General features: G+C 38.7%; 1 protein-coding gene across 2 annotated transcripts in view; it reads right to left on the bottom strand.

Annotated features, from left to right (window-relative positions):
- The window catches only part of HYDIN (HYDIN axonemal central pair apparatus protein), a 326,576-nt gene that overhangs the window by 258,907 nt on the left and 45,404 nt on the right, over positions 1-22,265 (bottom strand). For both annotated transcript variants that reach the window (XM_084906677.1, XM_084906678.1), the window contains exons 3-4: positions 4,567-4,724; positions 701-826 (exon numbers count right to left, since the gene is read on the bottom strand). In XM_084906677.1, the coding sequence (XP_084762803.1) occupies positions 701-826; positions 4,567-4,701 (261 nt within the window). In that variant the 5' untranslated portion in view covers positions 4,702-4,724. The remainder of the gene's footprint in view (positions 1-700; positions 827-4,566; positions 4,725-22,265) is intronic.

The following is a 22,265-nucleotide window of genomic DNA, read 5'->3' as shown; positions in this document are numbered from 1 at the left end:
TTTGCATATTCCCCTTTTGTTATATCGGATGAGCCAGAATATACAACAAATGCCTACTTTAATAATTCCACTTTTCTTCTAGTGATGACAGCTCAGGTAAGGAGAGATTTCTTGTGCTAAGAAGATAACTTAATTAGGCTTGGCTAATATGATTCTTGGAATTACTCCTAATCTGTAAATAACAGTGTCCAGAAGTAGCTAAGAAAGAAATGTGAGTAGTCAAAAGTTATTTGTACTAATGAATTGTAATTCTCTCCATATCAAATCACAGGTATCAAGATCAACAGAGGAAGAAAAAGAATGTATTAAGTAAAAATAAAAATAAAAGATTAGCCCAGAAAAAAAAATAACTATCACTTAGTGACTGTTCACATTATACCCTGGCCAGTATTGTTCTATGGTTAGAGCTTCTCCTGTGCACTAGAGGGTCGGAGGTTTAATTCCTGGTCAAGGGCACATACCTGGGTTGCAGGTTTGATTCCCCAGCTCTGGTCAGGGCATGTGGGGGAGGCAACCAATCAATGTATCTATTTCACATCTCTCTCTCTCTGTCCCTCCCTCCCTTCTTCCTTTCCTTTCTCCCTCCCTCCCATTCTTTTTAAAAAAGCATTGGGAGGCAGGGGAGGGGGATTTTCACATTATGCCAGTGCCTACTTTCCATGCTAGGAAGACAAATGCTAGTAAAAGAGGAAGTAGCTACCTTTTGATGTGTTGCTTCTCCCATATCTAAAAGCTCGATGATCTGTGGTCGACACATCAGCCGTGTGTTTGCCAGTCTCTGTTCTGTGGTCAGGGACATTTCCTTCAGGAACTCCGAGGGCGTTAGCTGGAATTTCAAACAACAAGAGCCAAAGATTAATAAATGGCTGCACTGAAAACGTGTTTTCATAAGTTCCAGTCATGAATAATTTGTGTTTTCAGCTTTCAGGATAATTCTGGAATGCCACTAAGTTCCCTTATAAAATATTGGGTCGGCAACTAAGTAATTGCGGGTTTCACACATATATGGCTTCAGTTGAATTTTTAGGTTTGCAGACGTAGTACAAATGTAAAACACATTTTGTATTTGATAGTTGGCTATTCAGCTGTTAATCAGTAAAAAAAGTTTTTTGATCTGTTTTGTAGTTTTTGTTTGGCGTTCGTTGAAAAATGGAAAATCAAAAGGAACATTTTCGTCATATTTTGCTTTTTTATTTCCTCAAAGGGAAAAACGCATCGCAAGCTCATAAAAAGTTATGTGCTGTTTATGGTGACGAAGCCTTAAAAGAACGGCAGTGTCAAAATTGGTTTGCCAAATTTCGTTCTGGTGATTTTTCACTCAAAGATGAAAGACGCTCTGGTCGTCCAGTTGAAGTTGATGACGCCCTAATCAAAGCAATAATCAATTCGGACTGTCACAGTACAACACGTGAGATTGCAGAGAAGCTTCATGTATCACATACATGCATTGAAAATCACTTAAAACAACTTGGCTATGTTCAAAAACTCGATACATGGGTTCCTCACGAACTGAAAGAATCACAGTTAACGCAACGCATTAGCAGCTGCGATTTGCTAAAGAAACGTAATGAAAATGATCCATTTTTAAAACGACTGATAACTGGCAATGAAAAATGGGTTGTTTACAACAATATCAAGCGGAAAAGATCGTGGAGCAGGCCAGGTGAACCAACTCAAACAACATCAAAAGCTGATATTCATCAAAAGAAGGTTTTGTTATCAGTTTGGTGGGATTACAAAGGAATTGTCTACTTTGAACTCTTACCACCCAACCGAACGATCAATTCTGATGTCTACATTGAACAACTAACGAAATTAAACAATGCAGTTGAAGAAAAGCGGCCCGAATTGACAAATCGAAAAGGTGTTGTATTCCATCATGACAATGCAAGGCCACACACATCTTTGGTCACTCGGCAAAAATTAATGGAGCTTGGTTGGGATGTTTTGCCACATCCACCATATAGTCCTGACCTTGCACCATCTGATTACTTTTTGTTTCGATCTTTACAAAACTCCTTGAATGGTAAAAATTTCAATAATGATGATGATGTCAAATCGTACCTGATTCAGTTTTTTGCTAATAAAAACCAGAAGTTTTTTGAACGTGGGATTATGATGCTGCCTGAAAGATGGCAAAAGGTCATTGATCAAAATGGGCAATACATTACAGAATAAAGTTATTTAGTTCCATGAAAAAATTGTCTTTGATTTTCTTTAAAAAATCCGCAATTACTTAGCTGCCGACCCAATATTTAAAATAACTAAATAATATGAGAGAAGCAGCCGTGTCCTTTTGAGCTCTTTGAAAATAACTTGAAATGACAGGTAGTTACTGTTTCCTATGAAGGAATCACACGAAGGAACTTGGGGGGCAGAGGGAGTCCACATCCTGCACAAGAACATGTCCAAAGAGCTTAACATTCATGCTCGGAAGAGGCATCTGAACATAAAACCCTAACTTTCTAAGATCACTTTCAGGCTTCAGAGGTAAGTTTGAAACACATCTATTTCTCCACTGAAATTACATTAACTATCAGGTTAATTCAGGTTACAGAGTACAGGGTTTGGAAAGTGTGATTACACTGCTTAGGAATAAGTCTGAACTTTTTAGAAATCACAAAAGTGCATTTAGACCTTGGTTTAAAATAGATCTAAGCTATCCAATGGAGGCAAAACTCTAGGGAGGGAGGGCATGTATGGGAGTGGGGGGGGGGGGGCGCCAATGGTAAGATATGTACACATATAATACCTTATTAAAAATGAAATAAAATAAAATACAACAGATCTAAGCCAATCATCAGAGCTGGCAGTCAGTCATATTCACATACCCAAATGAGAACACAAAATGCTTTTAATACCTTCTAAAGTTATGAGGGGAAGAAAATGGAACCTATTGTTTATCATTTAAGTAACTGAACAAGGGCTTGGTTATCCAGGACCAATCACTATTGCATAGTTGTTGTTGTGCTGCGATGTTTTCATGCTTTCCAAGACCTACACTTTATTTTATTGATTGATTGGCTGATCGATTGGATTATAGGAAAGGGTTTTTTAAATTAAATTTGTAATGTTAAGATTTGCATGCAGTTTAGTTGTAAGAATACCGAAAGGAACCAGGTACTATTTGCCTAGTTTCTCCAAAAAATAGTGTCTTGAAAAACTATAGTACAGCCTCACAGCCAGAACACTGACATTGATACAGTCAGGATGCAGAGCATCTCCATCATCCAGGGCCTACTTTAGCCGCAAGGAGATCACAGTCACCGGCCGCAACATAATGCTTCAGTGTGTGCCAAGACTTTGAAATACAATCGCAGTGATATTATTTAGCTGATTTGTTTTGCCTTGGGTTAAAAATCAATGCTTCTCAAATTCCCTAAGAAATTATTTTCTGTGATTTAATCCATTTAAAATAAAGGTATATTTCTAATATAGCTCCCAACTTGGTTTTTTAAGGTGTGTGTGTGTGTGTATGTATTGGAACACAGAATACTAAAATGTTAAGAGGTATCAGTTGTGCTGTGATTTAAATAAATATAACAAAGTTGAGCCCTGGCCGGTTTTCTCAGTGATTAGAATGTTGGCCTGTGGGCCGAAGGGTTTTGGGTTCGATTTCCAATGAAGGGCATGTATCTTGGTTGCAGGTTCCAGGTAGTGGCATGGACGGGAGGCAACCAATTAATGTGTCCTTCTCACATCAATGTCTCTCTCTCTCTCTCTCTCTCTCTCTCTCTCTCTCTCTCTCTCTTTCTCTCTCTCCCTCCCTCTCCTCCCTCCCTTTCACTTTCTCTGGAAATCAATGGAAAAAATATCCTCCTCAGATGAGGATTAAATAACAATAATAATAATAATAATAATAATAATGTCATATAAGCAAAAAGGTCAAGAGTTACCTTAAATATGAAACCATAACCACCTCAAAAGAGAATAATATATCTTATTTTTCTAATTAAAATGTAATTTGAGACTCGTTTTTAAAATCCAGTGAATACTATATCTAACACTATAAGTTGTTACTGAAATTTTCTACAGCTTGTAGTTTATAATTCAATTCTCACCAAATCATTATAATTCATTAACAATATAAATGTTTTAATATTGAAGTCAACTCTTATTTTAAAATAAAATATATATTTTCATTTTAAAGGAAAGAAAAATTATGCGTTTTTCTTATAATACAGTCATTATTTTAATATTATATCCTACAAATGTACAGCCAAAAATAGCTTTTGCCAATTAACAGGCAATAGAGTGTTCAGGTTAAAACCTATAAATTTCTGATATATGCTTGTTTTTGAACTACACAAATGACAGCTTCATACGGTTCAACTACATATTTGGAAAACCGAATAATTTGCTTTTATTGTCTTATTTCAACTGCTTGACTTAAGCATTTCAAGCCTCTCTTTCAATGTATGCAATTTCACAAACTTCGGAGCCTCTCAGAGGTGCCTGGGCTCTGCCACAATTCTCTCTCGTATTCTCATAATGCCAATTAGCAGCTGTCACCCTCCTGAGATTCTTACATTAAGAATTTTACACTGAGATCCTCTGATACATTACCATTTGGTTTACATCTTCTTCTTTAACCACCTTTGGACTCAGGGGCGGCAAAACCTTGCTTTGGAATCCTTTGAGCATTCTGACTAACCCCATCTGCACAGCCCCCATGGACTCCTCGAGTCTTCTACTTGTCATTTTTAGTTATTTCCTTTGCTCACCTAAGAGTGAGAGAAAGTTTGAAAACAAATACAGTTAATTCCTGTATACAGGTCACTACTTTTTATTTTTAAACTTTTTCAAATACCGAAGGTTTAAAAATACTGATCTTCAAAATTACATCAAATTCTTGGAACAAATACCTTAACCAAAGGAGTCCATTCCATGTAACCTGCCTAAACTTATCTCAAAGCTTACAATCCCTTTTAGAAAAACCAAGTGATTCTGGACAAAACAGAAAGACATGAAAATACAAACAGTTCTTACAGTTGGGCACTTTTATCTTTCCTAGATAAGTAAACACTAGTCAATAAATATACTTCATCATTTGCTATTTTATCTGCTATTTTATCAATTTGACAATTGTCTCTCATGATCTCTTTCAAAAAAAAAAAACACATAAGGGTTTAGGTCTTCACAGCTGGACAGAGACTCAAAAAAGGCAGCATGAGATGAGATGGGAAATAGGAAGTTTCCAGAAAAGTTGTAATGCTTAGTCATAAATAAGGCACCCAATATCTACAAATCAAAGAAGTATGACATCTCTTCTTTGCATATCCTTCTTTCTACTTCTAGCAGGACACTTGCAAAAAAATAAACTACTGATGGAACTAATATTTAAAACTATAATTCAGGATCATAAGGGACCATAATGTACCCAAGAAAACTGACCCAGAATGATAAACTCTGAGTCATATCTTAGCAAAACTATTAGACTTTAAAGAATTTTTAAAATTTCTTTAGACTCCATGCAAAAAAACAAGTAAAATAACTTACAAGGGCAAGAGAATGAGATGTCATTGAACTTTGAGAAAGCACCCTGTGATATGGGAAAATGGAGAAGCAACATTTCCCGAAAACTTTAACATACATGAGCCAAGAATGTTACATGCATCAAAGCTCTTCTTCAATTATTAAGACCACAGAAGAGGAATTTTGAACATGAAAAAACTCATGTTCCCTTCTTGAGGAATCTACTAGACAGTAGGCTTCATCCGACCAAAAGGTGATTGGAGAACTTCAGCAAAAGGACTGCCAATGAACATTTCCTGTGTTTCGTTATAGAGCTAAGATTAAAAAGAAGTTGAAGACACAAGGGGAAGATTAGAATTTAAGTATTATATTTTCTGACAAAATAGGAAGAATGCAATTTTTAAAAGAAAGGGGGGAAATATTATTAAAAAATTCAAAAGTAGTTTTACATATAACAATTATATTTTTAAATGTATAAGAATAAAGGAGGACTTATGGAATTATGATAGAAAGCCACTAAGATGGCAGACCAGGACACTTGTTTCCAAGCACTCATGTATTCGTGTCATCCCCTCCTCTTTAGTGTGCCGGTGCTTAGGTGTCTAACAAATACAATATAATCCAAGTGGAGGATGTCACTGCTGAGATTAGTTATAAAGGGACTTGGTTCCATTAGTTATAAAGGGCTACTGTCTGGGTCTCTCAGATCGTCAGCTGCCGCACTGCGAGGAGGACACTCAGGAAGCTTACAGAGAGCCCACGTGGTGAGGAGTCAAGGCTTGCCAGCAATGACATGAGTAAACGTGGAAGTGGATCGTCTGAGGTTTGCCAGAAGAACGTGTGGATAAACCTGAAGCCAGATTGGCAAGCCCCAGTAGATAGTTGAGATGATTCTGTCCAGGACAACAGCTGAGACACTGAGGAGGAAGCTAAGCCACACCCAGGTTCCTGGCCCATGGAAACTGGGAGAAAACCAGCAGTCATTGTGTTATGCTATCAACGTTTGGTTAATTTGCTATACAGCAGGATAACTAGCGTAATCCTTATAAAGGGTTTATATAGAAAGAAAATTTTGAACCTAAAGACAAACCTTCCTAAATGCCAAAAGGAGTTTTAGAAAAAAGCAAAAAAGACATTCTAAACAAAGACACAAAAATAAATCAATGTATTACACACAATTATTACAATATAAATGAATGTGGGAGGTGACAGCACCAACAGGATGGAATAGATGGTTAACTTCAATCTTCCTCACAGAAAGTCTAACGAGAAACTAACCATAGACAGGACACCTTTGGGAAAATACCGGAAGCACCTCTTTGAGTCACAGGGACATGGAAAAACCGCAAAAACTTCATGTTAAACAAAATAAGCCAGTCTCAAAAGACCACATATTGATGAGTCCATTCAACTAAAGTGTTCAGAATAGAGAGAAAGTTTATTAGTAGTTTCTTAGCACTGGGAAGATGAAGGGGTAGGGGGTGATACTAAAAGGTATGGGATTTCTTTTTGAGGTGAGGAAAATGATCTAAAATTGACTGTGGTGATGATCTACCACATTCACCGCATCCATTTATTATGACTATTAAGTAAAGTAACATTTGTAAAGTACTCCCCAGTACCTGTTCCTAGTGTTGTTATTAGCAGAAAATTTTATTTAAAATAAAACTGAAAAGACAGACATTCCATTCAATGAAAGCTTGCTCTCTGGAAGTAAAGGGTGTGAAACTTCACCTGCCGTCAACTTGTGCCACGGCCACCGTAAGGGCAGGGGCAATGACACTCTGGGATGTAGATATTTCTTTACCCCAAAATACCATGTTAGCAGGTAAATATCACAGAAAATAATAGGGAAGACGCTCAAGTAAATGCAATAAGACTTTTTTTTCTTTTTTCTTTCTTTCTTTTTGTCAGTGAGGGGTTCTCTGGGCACTCAGCATGAGAAGATTAGTTTTTACTTTTTAATCCTGCTTCATCTTCTGATTTTCTATTGTTTCCAAAGCTGCCATGCTCCTTGGTTTTCTATTTATTTGATCTCTTCTCAATTGGATTACTTCAGATTTCCTAGGGTTCACAGTGGCCTCTGCTCTCTTCCCCTTGAAATGCTTCCTGAAAACAATCTTTCTCTGCGGGATGTGTGACTTATTATATCTGAGTCACATAAAAGAGACAAATTTCAGAAAGAATCCTCTTATTTGACTCATGTTGAAGAAAAGAAAAATGAAGATGAATTTCGTTCTGGCCACCAAGTCCAATGTGGGGAGGTGCAGAGGAGGGGGAATCCCCACACCAAAAACAATTCTCGGACATCAGCTGGTGTTCTATAATTCAACGCAGACCCCACGGGTTAGGAATTCACTCCTACAAGATTGCCCCCAACTCCCCACCTCAAATGCCAGCTGAAAACCCAGGTTATCACCTGTACTTCTAGCCAATGGCTATAAAGCAGAGGTTCCAAAGACCACCGCCTCAGGCCCAATTACTTAGTGGAGTGGCTCCCAGAACCCAGAGAAATATTCTACTTACTGGATTACTATTTATTTTTTAAATATATTTTATTGATCTTTTTACTTTATAGAAAGTTAGAAACACTGATGAGAGACAAGCACCCATCAGCTGCCTCCTGCACACCCCCTACTGGGGATGTGCCTGCAACCAAGGTACATGCCCTTGACCGGAATCGAACCTGAGACCCTTCAGTCCGAGGCCAATGCTCTATCCACTGAGCCAAACCAGTTAGGGCTGGATTACTGTTTATTGTAAAAGGTTATATAACTCAGGAACAGCCAGACAGAAGAGAAGCATTGGGCAGGGTATGTGGGAAGGGGCTGGGAATTTCAATGCCCTCTCCAGGGACTGCCCTCTCTCCCCAGATCTCATCCTGCTCATCAGCTCTGTTCTTCTAGGTTTTTATGGAGGCTTTGTTTCAGGCTTTGTTTCACGGGTGATTAAGTCACAGGCCACTAGCAACTGACTCAACTTCCAACCAGGCTACTTTCCATGGACTGAAAGTTCCAACCCTCTAATCACAGGGTTGATTCTCCTGCAACCAGATCCCGCCCATAGGTGAGTTTCAAAAGTCACCTCATTAACGTAACAAAAACATCTTTATCCCACCAGAGAGTATAGGGGCTGGAGCTTGAATCCGTTGCTAATGGCCTGTGACTTAATCATCCATGCCTGTGAAACCAAGCCTCCATTATGTTCACAGCAGCACAATTCACTATAGCTAAGATTTGGAAACAGCCTAAGTGCCCATTGGCAGATGAGTGGATTAAAAAACTGTGGTACATCTACACAATGGAATACTACCCTACTGTTAAAAAAAAAAAAAAAAAGAACTCTTACCATTTGCAACAGCATAGATGGAACTGGAGAACATTATGCTAAGCGAAATAAGCAGTTGAAGAAAGATAAATATCACACGATCTCACTCATACTAGTATGTGGAATATAATGAACAAAACAAGCTGATGAACTAAAATAGACCCAGAAACATAGGAGCATCAAACAGACCATCCAACCTCAGGGGTAAAGGGGTAAGTGAGGGGGGAAGAGAGGAGAAATATCAACCAAAGGAGTTGTATGCATGCATATAAGCATATCCCATGGACACAGTCATGAGGGTGAGGACATGTGCAGGGCGGGGGGTGGGGGTGGGCAGGCGAGTGGGGAAAGGTCAATGGGGGAAAAAGGATTCATATGTAATACTTTAAACAATAAAGAATTTTTAAAAGAAAAAAAACACCTTTATTACTCTCAATAATTAGGAAATTGCAAGGGTTTTATAAGCTCTGTGCCAGAAAGCTTATGAAGACCAGATTCATATTTCTTATTATAAATCACAATATCACAAGATGTAAAGTGAAATTTTTATTTTTCCTGGGCCTCAAATTACAAAAAAAAAGAAACAAAAAAAAACACCACAAAACAAAACAAAACAAAAAAAAAACCTTATAGGGAAATGTCAGGTGCTGGAGGCTTGTACAAACTATAGAAGCTTCCAGACAAGACACAGGCAGGAGAAAAGTCAAGACAGGCCACTCCAGGGCCATACGGGAAGAAGGCAATGACAGGAATAGATGGAGCCATAGGCACAGAAAGGATGTATTATTATTTGTGAGCCCCAATTCATATCATTGTCATGACTTATACCAAGAATCTACAGGTGTTATAATTCTACAATAGATTATTTTCTCACAAGAGAATTCAGTGTGTTTCCCATGTGAGGCCATCATGCATAAGGCAGCTGTGAACATTCTTGTAAATGTCTCTGTGCCCAAGGACAAGCAGAATATAAATCTGAAAATTAAATTGAAGGATTATAGGGTAGACTTATCTTAAACAATGAAAGATAATGCTAAACAGTTCTCCAAAGCCATTGTACCTGTTTATACTCTCGGCAGCAGTTAATGAGAGATCGGGTTGCCCCCAACTTTGTTAACACTTGCTATTAGCAACCTAAATTTTAGCTATCTGGTGAGTGTGTCACGATAGTTTATTGTGGTATTAATTTGCATTTCCCTGATTACAAGTGAGACTGAGTATCTTTTTAGATGTTTATTGGCCATCTGGATGCCCCCTGTATGAAATATCTGGTGAAGTGTTCAAGTCTCTTGACTTCTTTCTATTGGGATGTCTTTTTCTTATTAGTTTGTGGAAGTTCTCATAGATTGGATACAAGACTTCTGTCAGTTCTTGCAAATGTCTTGCCCATTCTAAAGCTTTCAAGTGGCTTCGTGGGCTGACTTCCAGTTCATTCCTACCCCTTCCAGGCAGCCCTTTGAGGTCCAAACCCAAAGAGAAGGGGTTCACCACCAGGCAGACCCTAGTTACCAATCTTATTGCCTTAACCCACAAACACAGCCCAGCCTCTCCATCTCTCAGCTTCTTCCTTGGAATGTGCATGTGTTCTCAGGGGTTCTAAGTTTGAGGCTCACTTCCCTGGGACCCTCTTCGCCCTAGACGTGGCCTAATTATTCTTCGCCATCTTGTTAACCTTTTACAGCCCTGAAGCAGGCTTTTGTTTATAGTCTGTGTAGTTGCCCTCAGCAGGAGCATGAATCTGCCTTACCTCGTCCACCATTCTCAGAAGCAGAAATCTTCATTTACTGAGTGTGGATGGTGTGTAAGGGAATAAATCCTAATCCATGCCTAAATAATTTACCAATAAGAACTTTTAAGTTGAAGATAAAATGCAAAAAATGAAACACAATACAATAGAACCCAGAAAGAGCAGATTTTACTACTTATAGCATTGCTCGGATGTCTGAAATTAACCTGGATAATCTATTCATGCCCCCAAATCCAAGATTTATAGAACTGATGTCTTGACTGTCAAGGTACCAAGTAGAGATACAATTATTTATAATTACCAATTACTTAAAATACTGTTAGGTGAGAGGGACACTGGGTGTATTAACACTGAATATCTACTTGTAAAACTTTAATGGCCAAAAAATAAACATTCAAAGTTTGTCCACCAAGCAACCACGGGTATATTTTCCAGCCCCTTCTCACTTCAAGAACCAAAAAAAGCAATAAAAAATTTTTAAAAGGTATTTTGAAACTGAGACTCTCCGAGATTAGCTAAATCTTCCAGGTAGGGATCTAGCTTATGAGACTCACTGCCTCGGACACCCTCAGATAACATGGCAAGATGCACAGTTCTTGTCTCTGGGATGCCCATCTTCTCCTTCCAAGTCCGTTAACCCTACCGGCATATCCTGTCCCCTTCTTTCTGGGTTCTCAGGCTGCTCTGTTTTCCCTGATCAAACTACGAAGTTATTTAGAGGTAAAAGTCTCTGGAACTCTCTGTCCATCCCTCTCTGACTCATCTTACAGTTCTCAGTTGAAGCATCACTGCCTCTGGAAAGTCCCCTTGTTTGTTATGTACTCTCAGAGCAATTGTACTTTACGCATATTGAGTAAATTATTTGTGTGACTAGGTATTTATGTCTGCCCTGTTCACCAGAGAGCAAACTCCATAAAGTCAGAGACCTTGACCGCTGTGCTCATTATTGGTATATATGCCTAACACAATGCCTGGCTTTAGGGTCAATAAATATTTGCTGAATACTTGGATGGGCAACTGTACTGTTTATTATGAGTTCCTTCTCCAAGATGTGTCAGATATTTATTGGTTTTTACTGCCCTGCATCCATTTACCCTTCTTCTTGGACCAATATCATTTTTCCTTAGAAAAATACTCCACTCTTTACTCCAAACCAGGAGTGATTTGCCCCAATATCTCACCTCATTGGCAAGTGATTGGTCCAGGACAGGGTAATGACCCAAGGCAAACCGATAATGCTTTTGGAATTGGAATTGCTGAAAAAGAGGCATGTTTTCTTCCCGGTGAAGTTGCTAAGTAACAGGATATGAGCTGGAAGCTGCTGGCAGCCTTCTTGTCCCATGAGAGGAGAGGCTATCTAAGAATGAAGCCACAAAAACGAAAAGCTTGCCAAGAGACTGTGTTCTGGTTACATCGCTTGAATCCTTATATCCAGCCAAAACTTTTGAGTTATCTGACCCAATTAATGTTCCATGACACAAGTGTCATCTGAGCTATAGGCTGTGGCCAGTCTCTTGACAAAGTGAATCCCTTATAAATAATTGCAGTCCATCTATTATTTGTAATGTATTACCACAGCGTGAATAGCTTGAAAGCCATTCAGACTATTACTTGCAAAATCGGTTTCTGATGGTCTTGTTCATTTTGTCAAATACCGTGTTTGCCTTACTAAAATATAATAACTTCTCATTTATATACCATTGACTTTGTCACCGCCAAAGACTACAGACCAGTGGGCTTGCAGTAACACACAGCAAGAATGCCTTTGGCTTCTACAGCTATTACACATGATAAATGTTCCTTTGGAGAATTGGTTTCAATACACACACACACACACACACACACACACACACCACTCAAGGTAATCTATTTTATAAGCTCCTTATAAATGTTAGGCAATTCAAATTATTTCATTGCAGCAAATTAATAAGCAAATGTATACTTATTTATAAATTTGCTGCAATGAGAGTAAAATTACCATTTATTGCTAACTAAAATTCCTTACTTGGGATCCAATCAATGAGGGCTTATTCATATTTGAATATCCCCTTCCTACTGGTTTAACAAAAATTAAAATTATATATATTTAGCTGGTTTGGCTCAATGGATAGAGGACTGAAGGGTTCTGGGTTTGAATCCTGAGAACTGAAGGGCACAGGCCCAGGTTGCAGGTTCAGTCCCTGATAGGGGGCATGCAGGAGGCAGCTGATCAATGATTCTCTCTCATCATTGATGTTTCTATCTCTCTAACTCTCTCCCTTCCTCTCTGAAATCAATTGAGCCAAACCAGCTAGGACTAAATACAAATTTGGGGTGTATTAATATATTTTCCTAACACAGCAATCCCTAATTCAATTGAACTTTTCTCCAGCATGCTGTATCAATTTTTCTAATCTATGGAATTTTCTAACATGAGAATGTATCTACTTGTATACCTATAATGGTTTAGTTTTCTTTTTTAATATATATTTCTATTAATTTCAGAGAGGAACAGAGAGGGAGAGATAGAAACATCAATGATGAAAGAGAATCATTGATCGGCTGCCTCCTGCACACCTCCTACTGGGGATTGAGCCTGCAACCCAAGTATAAGCCTTTGACCACAATCAAACACAGGACCCTTCAGTCCTTAAGCTGATGCTCTATTCACTGAGCCAAACTGCCTAGGGCTGGGTTTAGTTTTCTTACTGGAATTCAAGAATGCATACTCAATTAGGGATACTCTTTAACTTGTTAATCCTTTTTAACAAGCTATTCTTGTAAAGGACTTCTTTAGCCCAGTATAACTCCCCCCTTCTAGTTTTCCTTCTCCCCATAAGAACCCACTGCCCTGTCTGGAAGAGGTAGGCAGATTTGACCAATCATAGTAATCTATTCTCCTATGCTCTGATTGATCTTATGACCCTAATAATGCCAATCAGAGTTCTTTCCTTGAATGATAGCTGGACTTTTTCTTTGGGCTTGCTCAACTGAAATGAATTTTAAACTATTGGCAGCATCTTTTGCTTCACATGGCTTTCTGCAGAACAAAGCAAGAAGATAAAAGCAAAACTGTGAGCAGAATGGGTGGATGACAGGAGGGAAGAAAGATGAAGATAAGTGAATTAGAGCGGTGTTGAAAGTAGTTCTAAACTATGAGGCCTTGGCATCTGTGGCTCATCTTTTGATCCTCTGAGTCATCCTAATATCCTAACTAAATAGACTACTAAATTCCCTATTTTTACTAAACTCTATTGAAGTTTGAAGTAAGTTTCTGTCACTTGAAATACAGAACTTATAATTGTTATATTTTGTCATATTTTTGTATGATAATTGTTATATTTTGATGATTAGATTTTTAGAAATCATACATTTCCCTAAAATTTACTCTTGGAGTTTACTAGGAAAATCTGCAAATAACTACTATCCAATAGCATGAGTTGCTATTTCCAAAGCAAACTGAAAATGCTTCATTTCTATGAGAATAGGAGAGAATAAGCTTGCATTCTCCCACAGGTTGAGAACCGCTAGCAGGGTTGCCTAAGACCATCGGAAAACACAGATATTTACATTACAAATCATTAACAGTAGCAAAATTACAGTTATGAAGTAGCAACGAACATAATTTTTTGGTTGGGGGTCACCACAACATGAGGAACTGTATTAAAGGGTCGCAGCATTAGAAAGGTTGAGAACCACTGCTATAGAGGGTTCTAGAGAGGGGGGGAAATCCTTTATAGAAAACTGATCATTTTAGTTTGAATTTTTTCTCTACTTGAGTTCTCTGCAAACATTATTTAAAAGTGATTGTGTTTATTAAGTTAATCCTTTTGATAAAAATAATGCCGGGAATCGAATTTCCTTTCGCAGAAAATGTTTGAAATCCTTTTAATAAAACCACCTGTACACATAAGAACAAACTTGGATTTACTCTTTGATCCTTCTATGATTCCAACTGACATCAATGAAGAAAGGGGCAAGTGCTTTCATCAATCTCCACCAGCCATTAGGGATGTGGCAATTCCCAGAAGCAAGTGGGTAGCAAGATAGCTTGACCCTGCTCTATTGAGTGCTCTCAACACTGATCACCGTCTCATACATTCTCACTAGCACCTACTTGTTAAATGCTGCATGTCTGCTTTTTATTAAAATATCAATTGCAATTCTTGTAATTCATATTGGATGGCTGTCATAACAGAATTCTGTAATGAAAACCAATTATAGAGATTGGTTATGTACTATCCCATTATACTTGAGTTTCCTGGCATATAATAGGGCCATTTTTCTTCTTTTGCTTATCACACTGGTAAATATTGACTATGAAATTCTTAGTGCATTGCTTTCACAGGGCTTAGCCAGATCAATTCCTATTAAAAGTATGAAAATTATGTCTCCACTCTGTATCTCTACTAAGGACAACAATAAAAATTTTCTCCTAAAATTAAAGAGCATTTTCACTTCCAGTGATGGCGGGTAATAGATGAACCAACCATTCATGTAAACACAACTAAAAACTCTAGTGAAAATTTTTTTCAACTAAAAAAAAATTTAATCTCCTTAAAAAGTATTTAAAAAAACTAAGATAATAAGCAATAACTAGAGGAAATCAAACATCAGAGAAGTAAGCAAGACACTAGAAATCCAAAGCCACTTCTGCCTTGAAGCATTTGCTAATCCAAAAACCCTTTGGGCTTTGTTTTGGTGGCCTTGCTGGGCAATGAAATAGAAGTCAATGAATCGAGAGAGTTTGCTTAAAATGGGAAATACAATGACAGATCTGCTTCACTTTAGGCTTGGACCCAAAATTAAATCTGGCCACTATATCACCATGCCCATACATCCGCAGTAAAACTTGTTATGGGGCTAAGCAGAGAAAGAGCATATAAAGAAAAAGAAGGGGAAATACCCCAAAATTGAGGTCATTTCTGACTCAAATTTGCAGCCCAGGTTCATACCACTTAAATTGTCTAGAGAACTTCAAGCATGAGCTATGGTAGTTCCAGACTAACAGATCCTGAGTTGCCTGGAAGAAGCAAATATAAATATCCTACAGAGGAAGGCATCAGCATATCAGACACACAAGAAAGGAAGACACCATAAACAAAATTAGCAGAAACTAAGGATAGCAGATAGACCATTGAAGGCTGCATATAGCGACTTACTAGATATAGATTATTAAACAGCTGTTATGCTGACATTACTAACAGACAAGCTTCAAGATATCTTTAGGGCACAGTAATCTAAAAAAAAACAAACACAAATTATCAAAATTTTCTATAGAGGACTGGATAAAGAAGATGTGGCACATATATACAATAAAATACTAATCAAAGGCCACCAAAACCAAAGCCAATCTTTTCTATATGAAAGGATTAAATACTGCCATTTGCAACAAGGTGGATCAAAGAAAAAACACACACAAAACCTCACAGATATAGACAACAGGACAGTGGTTACCAGAGCGGGGTGGTTGGAATAAGGTAGTAGTAGTAAAGGGTAAAGTGAGTTACATATAAAGTGACAGAGATTTGACTTTGGGTAGTGGGCCCACAAGGCAATGCACAGATGACTGTAAGTAAAGGGTATTTAGGTGCTGTTATTTCAAGTTTTATTTAGGTTTGAAAATTTTTTAAAACAAAATATAGTAGGGGTATGCTGCATAGGCGAACTTTAAAAAGATACAAATAGTACATATAGCGATGAAAGACATAGTAACTAAACTCAGAAATTTCTTGAATAATTAGAAAGCATATTTTAAACAGCCAAAGAGAATATGACTAAACTAGAAAATAAATGGGAATTATGCAGGTCAGTACATAAAGTGGCAAAAGACACAGAAGGTAAGAGACATGGAGACAGAGATCTGGCATCATTGGAGCCTTGAGTGAGAAAAAAGAGATAAGTCAGAGGTAATACCTAAAAAAAAAAGTACTAAATTGACTAAAGTGTTGGAAAAAAAACCCACATATACATTCAAGTCTAATAAATCCTAAGCTAGCTAGATTTGGGGGGGGGGGGGGGGGGAAATCCATTCCTAGATTCATCCTAGAGAAGGTGAAAAAAATAAATAAATAAAGAGAAGAAATTATTAAAAGAGCCAATAAAAATGCAGATTATCTTTAAAGGAGCCATAGTTAAATTGAGAGGTGATATATATATATATATATATATATATATATATATATATATATATATATATATATAGAAGCCTAAGCGACAGGCTGACCAGCTGACCATTTGACCATCCTACTGGTAGCTATGACGTGCACTGACCACCAAGGGACAGACACTCAACGCAGGATCTGCAGTTCTCAGGTGACACACCCAGAACCAAAGATGAGGGAGCCTGATTCTGGATGCATCACCTGAGAACTGCCCTCTCACAATCCGGGACCCCTCTGGGGATGACAGAGAGCCAGTTTTGACATGATCCCTACAGGCTAGGCCGAGAGACCCCACAGGTGCATGAATCCACACACCTGGCCTCTAGTTTCTTAATATAATGAAACCTGAAGATGGTAGAATCATGCATTCAAATGTGCTGGAAGAAAAAAAAAAAAACCTGCCATCTTTTAATTCTATAACCAGCAAAAATATATTTCAAGAGTAAGGGCAAATTAAAGACAATTTTAGACAAATAGTGGAAAACTCACCCTAGCAGTCCTCCTTCACACTTACGTCAACACCGACTGTGAATTTAACCAACATTGAAATTTAAGATTCTGCTGTCTGTATTCTGTTGTTCTCTCAAACAATAAATCACAAGAACAATGTACAACTAAAAATGCTTAAAAACGGTTTTGAAATGGTTAATACACAAATCTACTCCATTTGAACTCTCGGTGATGCTCCAAGTTGTTGTTCATACAAGTTCATGAATCCGTGTACATCCATATTGATGGGCCACTTTTCCAAATTGAGGAACCCAAATAATTTGAATGCAGCAGGGATCTCATTAGCCCCTGACTCGCAATAATTTAAGCCTGCCCTATGGTTCTGTATTAATGACAAATAGAAATACCATTACCCACATATGAATTTTCACTTCTGAACAAAACAAGAATCTCCAAGTAGTGACCTCCCACTGATTATATTTAGGGGACTCATTTATAAAGGTCAATGTCCTTTGCTGCAAATCTACTTCTTATGCAGATGAGGAGTTTAACCTGCCCCATGGCACTGGGCATAATTAGCCAGCTGCACCCTCAAAATAAGGTGCAGATGGTTAATTACACCAGCAAATAACTGCTTCCTTGTGGGCATAAAAGCCTGTACCTAAAAATCACTGGAAGTGTACTCGGGCCTGTTTATGCTCCTGCAAACAAAACCCCTTATTTTCCAAAGTCTCATCTGTGAACAGACCACCACAGGCTCCAACGCCACAGCTCTGCTCTGGGGGAGGAGACCCATGTACACCGCTGGGGTCTGGTTCAAGGGAGACACCACTGGCCACAAAGCCATATGTTAGCTGTTGAAATATCCCACGGGGTGCTGAATTATTGTTGAAAACCCCCTAAACTTAATTTGTTGTAACAGGAATTGTTTAATAAGGTGAGAATTTGGTTTCCCTAGAGCCCAATGTAAATTCTTATTATTTTTCAGATAAAAAAAAAAACTCTCAAAATGGCCCAACCAGCATGGCTCAATGGTTGAGCATCGACCTAAGAACCAGAAGGTCACAGTCAGGGCACATGCCTGGGTTATGGGCTCCATCCCCAGGAAGGAACATGCAGGAAGCAAGCAGCCAATCAATGATTCTCTCTCATTGATGACTCTCTCTCTCTCTCTCTCTCTCTCTCTCTCTCTCTCTCTCTCTCTCTCTCTCTTCCTCTCTCTCTCTTCCTCTCTCTTTCTTCCTCTCTGAAATCAATTTTAAAAATATTATTTTTTAAACAAAACTCTGAAATGAAAGAACTTTTTTTCACAAGCAAACATGTCAACACTGGTTGTCTTAAGAATAAAAATAAAAAATAAAAAAGGAGAGAGAAGGGATAGCTACTTCCTATAACCCTTTGTTTGGAAGTCCTCTGCCAGCTGCAAAGCTCTCAGCGTGAAGGGGTCAAGATGACAGGGATGGGGAACAGAATACTAATCTACTCGAATCTTCACAGAACCTTTCTTCTGAAGAACCCACAGGGTCTGTGAGCCTATTCAGTCTAATTGCATGTTGGGGAAGAGGAAAAGCTGCTTGCCATGGTTTTAATTGCCGAGAACACACTATCTTTTTGGGAACCATCTGTTTAATTGTAATTACGAACATCGATGTAAAAACACAGATGATTACCAAGTACAAAACTTCCCTACCACAAACAGTTTTAACATAAAGAGCCATCTTGTGAACGGGTGTGTTGCCTCTTCCTTCTCTGCAATATTTCATGAGTTCGCAACTGACAGCCTGCCATTTATTACCGGATTTCAGTCTGGTAGGAATAAAGTTATTAATTAGTATGTTTTTACATTGTGTCCCTCTGTTATTCCTTTTTATTAAACTCTAATTCCCTCTGAGAGTTACAGGGATTATATCAAAAATGAAATACGCCCTGCCTGCTAAAATCTTTGGGATTTCATATAATACACATCACCTATAATTAATTTCCAGGGGCATCACAAAGTATGGCAAGACTAATTTTTTGGCTCTCATAAACACAAATTTCTGCCTTCCTGGTTTTGAAATATGCTTACCACACTGTTATTATTTTTAAAGCCACAAGTACTGGTAATTGTTTTTAGGCATGAATAAAAATAGCCTCACCTTGAAATTTATTTTAATGAGGTATTTTTCCAAGCCACTGCTGCAAACTTGGGTGGATTGTTTATAATAAAAACAAGCATCAACAACATAGTTGCACAGAACATAGAATTAGGCAAAGGTATCTAACTTGGGCTTACAACCGTGGTTTGAAGAAATAAAAACATGCATAGATGCAGTCAGATTCAGAACATTTTCGATAGCCTCTTAACGCATGGAGATTTTTTTTTTAATGCAACAGATTTATCAACTACCGGTGAAATTACAATGGATTTCTTGTGTGTGTGATTTTTTTTTTTTTTTTTACTTAAATCATTTCATACTAATTTTTCTTCAAAGTCAACCACGTTTGACTTTTTGGAATTCATTTCAAGATGAAGAACCCTTTAACAATATCATATACTCCGACAAGCCTTTCAATCAAGCAGAGAACACTTCTTAAGAACCCATTCTTCTTCCCTGTCACCACAAGGGATAAACATGGCCCTTAAACATATCAGAGAACTAAAGCGCTTTAAATCCTCAAAGAAATGAAAAGACTGACTGCACAGTTTTTCAAATTAAGTTTCAATAGAGGCATTTTGTGATATGTCAATTCCTCACTTAGTCTCTGCTCAGCCTCCATCCTTCTTGCAGTTTTTGTTTTATTTTTCTGCTTGATTTCGAGCCCTTTTCCCCCTTGCAAGACATTTTATATGAAGAACAGCCACATGCTAAGTGCCCCCGTGGTGTTAATGAAGAGGTAGATCTTGGAAAAAATCAGTTGAGAGGAAGAGACTGCCCTCAAGAAACAGCTGCTTCTTTAATATATATTATTGATTTGAGAGAGGGAGAGAGGGAGAAACATCAGTGAGGATCATTGATCGGCTGCTTCTCGCACGCTCTCTACTGGAGATGGAGCCTGCAACACAGGCATGTACTCTGACTAGAAATCAAACTGTGATCCCAACCACTGAGCCACACCACCAGGCTGCTTCTTCACCTTTAATGACCTAGTATATTCCGGTCCCTGCGTGCTGAAATGTGCTCATCCTAAACCAAACAGTCTTTAACTTTTGAGGTCCAAGTCCCATTGGGATAAAAGCTCCGAACTGTCTCCCAAAAGATGAACATAAACATAAAATCTAAAGGGCCACACACCTAGGGTCAAGAATCTCTACTTTTAAGCCAAAACTGGTTTGGCTCAGTGGTAGAGCGTAGGTCTGCGGACTGAAAAGTCCCAGGTTCGATTCCGGTCAAGGGCATGTACATTGGTTGCGGGCACATCCCCATAGGGGGTGTGCAAGAGGCAGCTGGTCGATGTTTCTCTCTCATCGACGTTTCTAGCTCTCTATCCCTCTCTCCTCCTCTCTGTAAAAAATCAATAAAATATATTTAAAAAAAAAAAAAAAAAAAAGAATCTCTACTTTGCACAGATGCCAAAAGAGTACTGGTTACAACACGGTTTCAATATTCACAGGTGTTGTGAGCTTCTTTCAAACCTGATGAAAATTTTCATGTTCTAAATGTTCTCGCTGCCAACACGGAAAAGCGTTCTCAGAACCATTCTGAAGCTTGTGAAACGATGACACTAATTAAGAGCGGAGAGTAATTCCCTCTACTTTGTGATTCCACAGATCATTCTCATACACAAGGCGGAGGTACTGCTGCGCCTTCCCCAGAATAGTTCTCATACATAAAATGTGAGAAGAACTGTAAAACCCAAATCTATAACATTTCTGGAAGAAAATCTAAGCTAGGCAAAGAGTTTTAGATAGCATAAACCATAAAATAAAAAACTGACAAATTTAGACTTCACCAAAATGTAAAAAAATTTTTTTACTTGAAAAGACAACTCAATAAAAAAATGAGCCAGCTGGGCAGAGGGGCTGCAAGCAGTAGGCCAGCCAGCCCCACCCCCTGGTCGAACTCCCAGTTGAACTCTGGTTCGAATGCCTGGTCAAGGGGACAATTTACATAATAGCCTTTTATTATCTAGGATTAATTTATGATGACAAATAGGAAAAGTCTATAAATTATAATTTTATGAAATATGTTTAAACATTCCCAGAATTAAAGCTTTTCAATGGCTCAGTTTCTGAATAGGGTTGTCCCTGGGTTATTTAAGGTATATTCCTTGAGATATTTTACGCTGTGTTCAACTTTGACCTTTACCACTGACTCTGAACCTCCTAACAGTAAAATGTGGCTCCACTGTATCAGCTCATCAAGGTCACAGATCCTGTCTTCACCCTATTGTTCTTCCCCCAAACACCTACGTGAGTACTAAACATGAAGTGGGACCTCAATTACTTGAAGGAGTCGAGGAGAGTGGGAACGAACCAGGTGGTGAAAATAAATACGGGATGGAGCATCCTGAAATGTAAAGCATAAGACCCCACCGTGGCAGGGGGCAAGGTGAACAGGTGCGCACACACAGAGACCAGGACATGGGTAGCCCGCATAGGCGGTGGTGAAGAATCATGGCAGCCACTCACTAGCCCTGACCATGGGGCACTTCCTGTGCCCAGGTGACTCAGATGCCAAGGCGGATCAATCTTGATAGTCATTTCCTAGGACCTTTGCAGCTGTGAAAGGAGACCATCTAGGTGAAGTACATCTGGGGGTGTACCGGTTTCTGCACTTGATGCTCACAGTCATCCTGAGGAGTGAGAGGGAAGAGGGGAAAGGGGCGTGGCACCGCATTTTCTTGGTGAGGAAATACAGAAAACGATTTACCCTGCCCAAGGAGGCCGCATAGCCAGAAGTTAGAAGCAAGGAGGACACGCCTGACTGCTATCCTTCAGACCAACCCCTGGCGCTAGCTACCTGTCCGTTGGAGGATAAACACACACACACACACACACACACACAAAACAAAAACAAAACTGAAATTGGAGGTTCTACTATTTTAATGGGGGGGAGACTGGGAAGGAGTGGGATCTGGAAAACGTGGAGAGCCCCTGGGAGGAAGGGCGAAGGGCGGGAACACGAGGAGGGGATCCTGGG

This window comes from Pipistrellus hanaki (assembly GCF_964339955.1).
Source record: "Pipistrellus hanaki genome assembly, chromosome: 15".
NCBI classification, from domain to species: Eukaryota; Metazoa; Chordata; class Mammalia; order Chiroptera; family Vespertilionidae; genus Pipistrellus; species Pipistrellus hanaki.
Note: the sequence above shows the minus strand (reverse complement) of the source record. Positions and strands in the feature narration are given on the sequence as shown.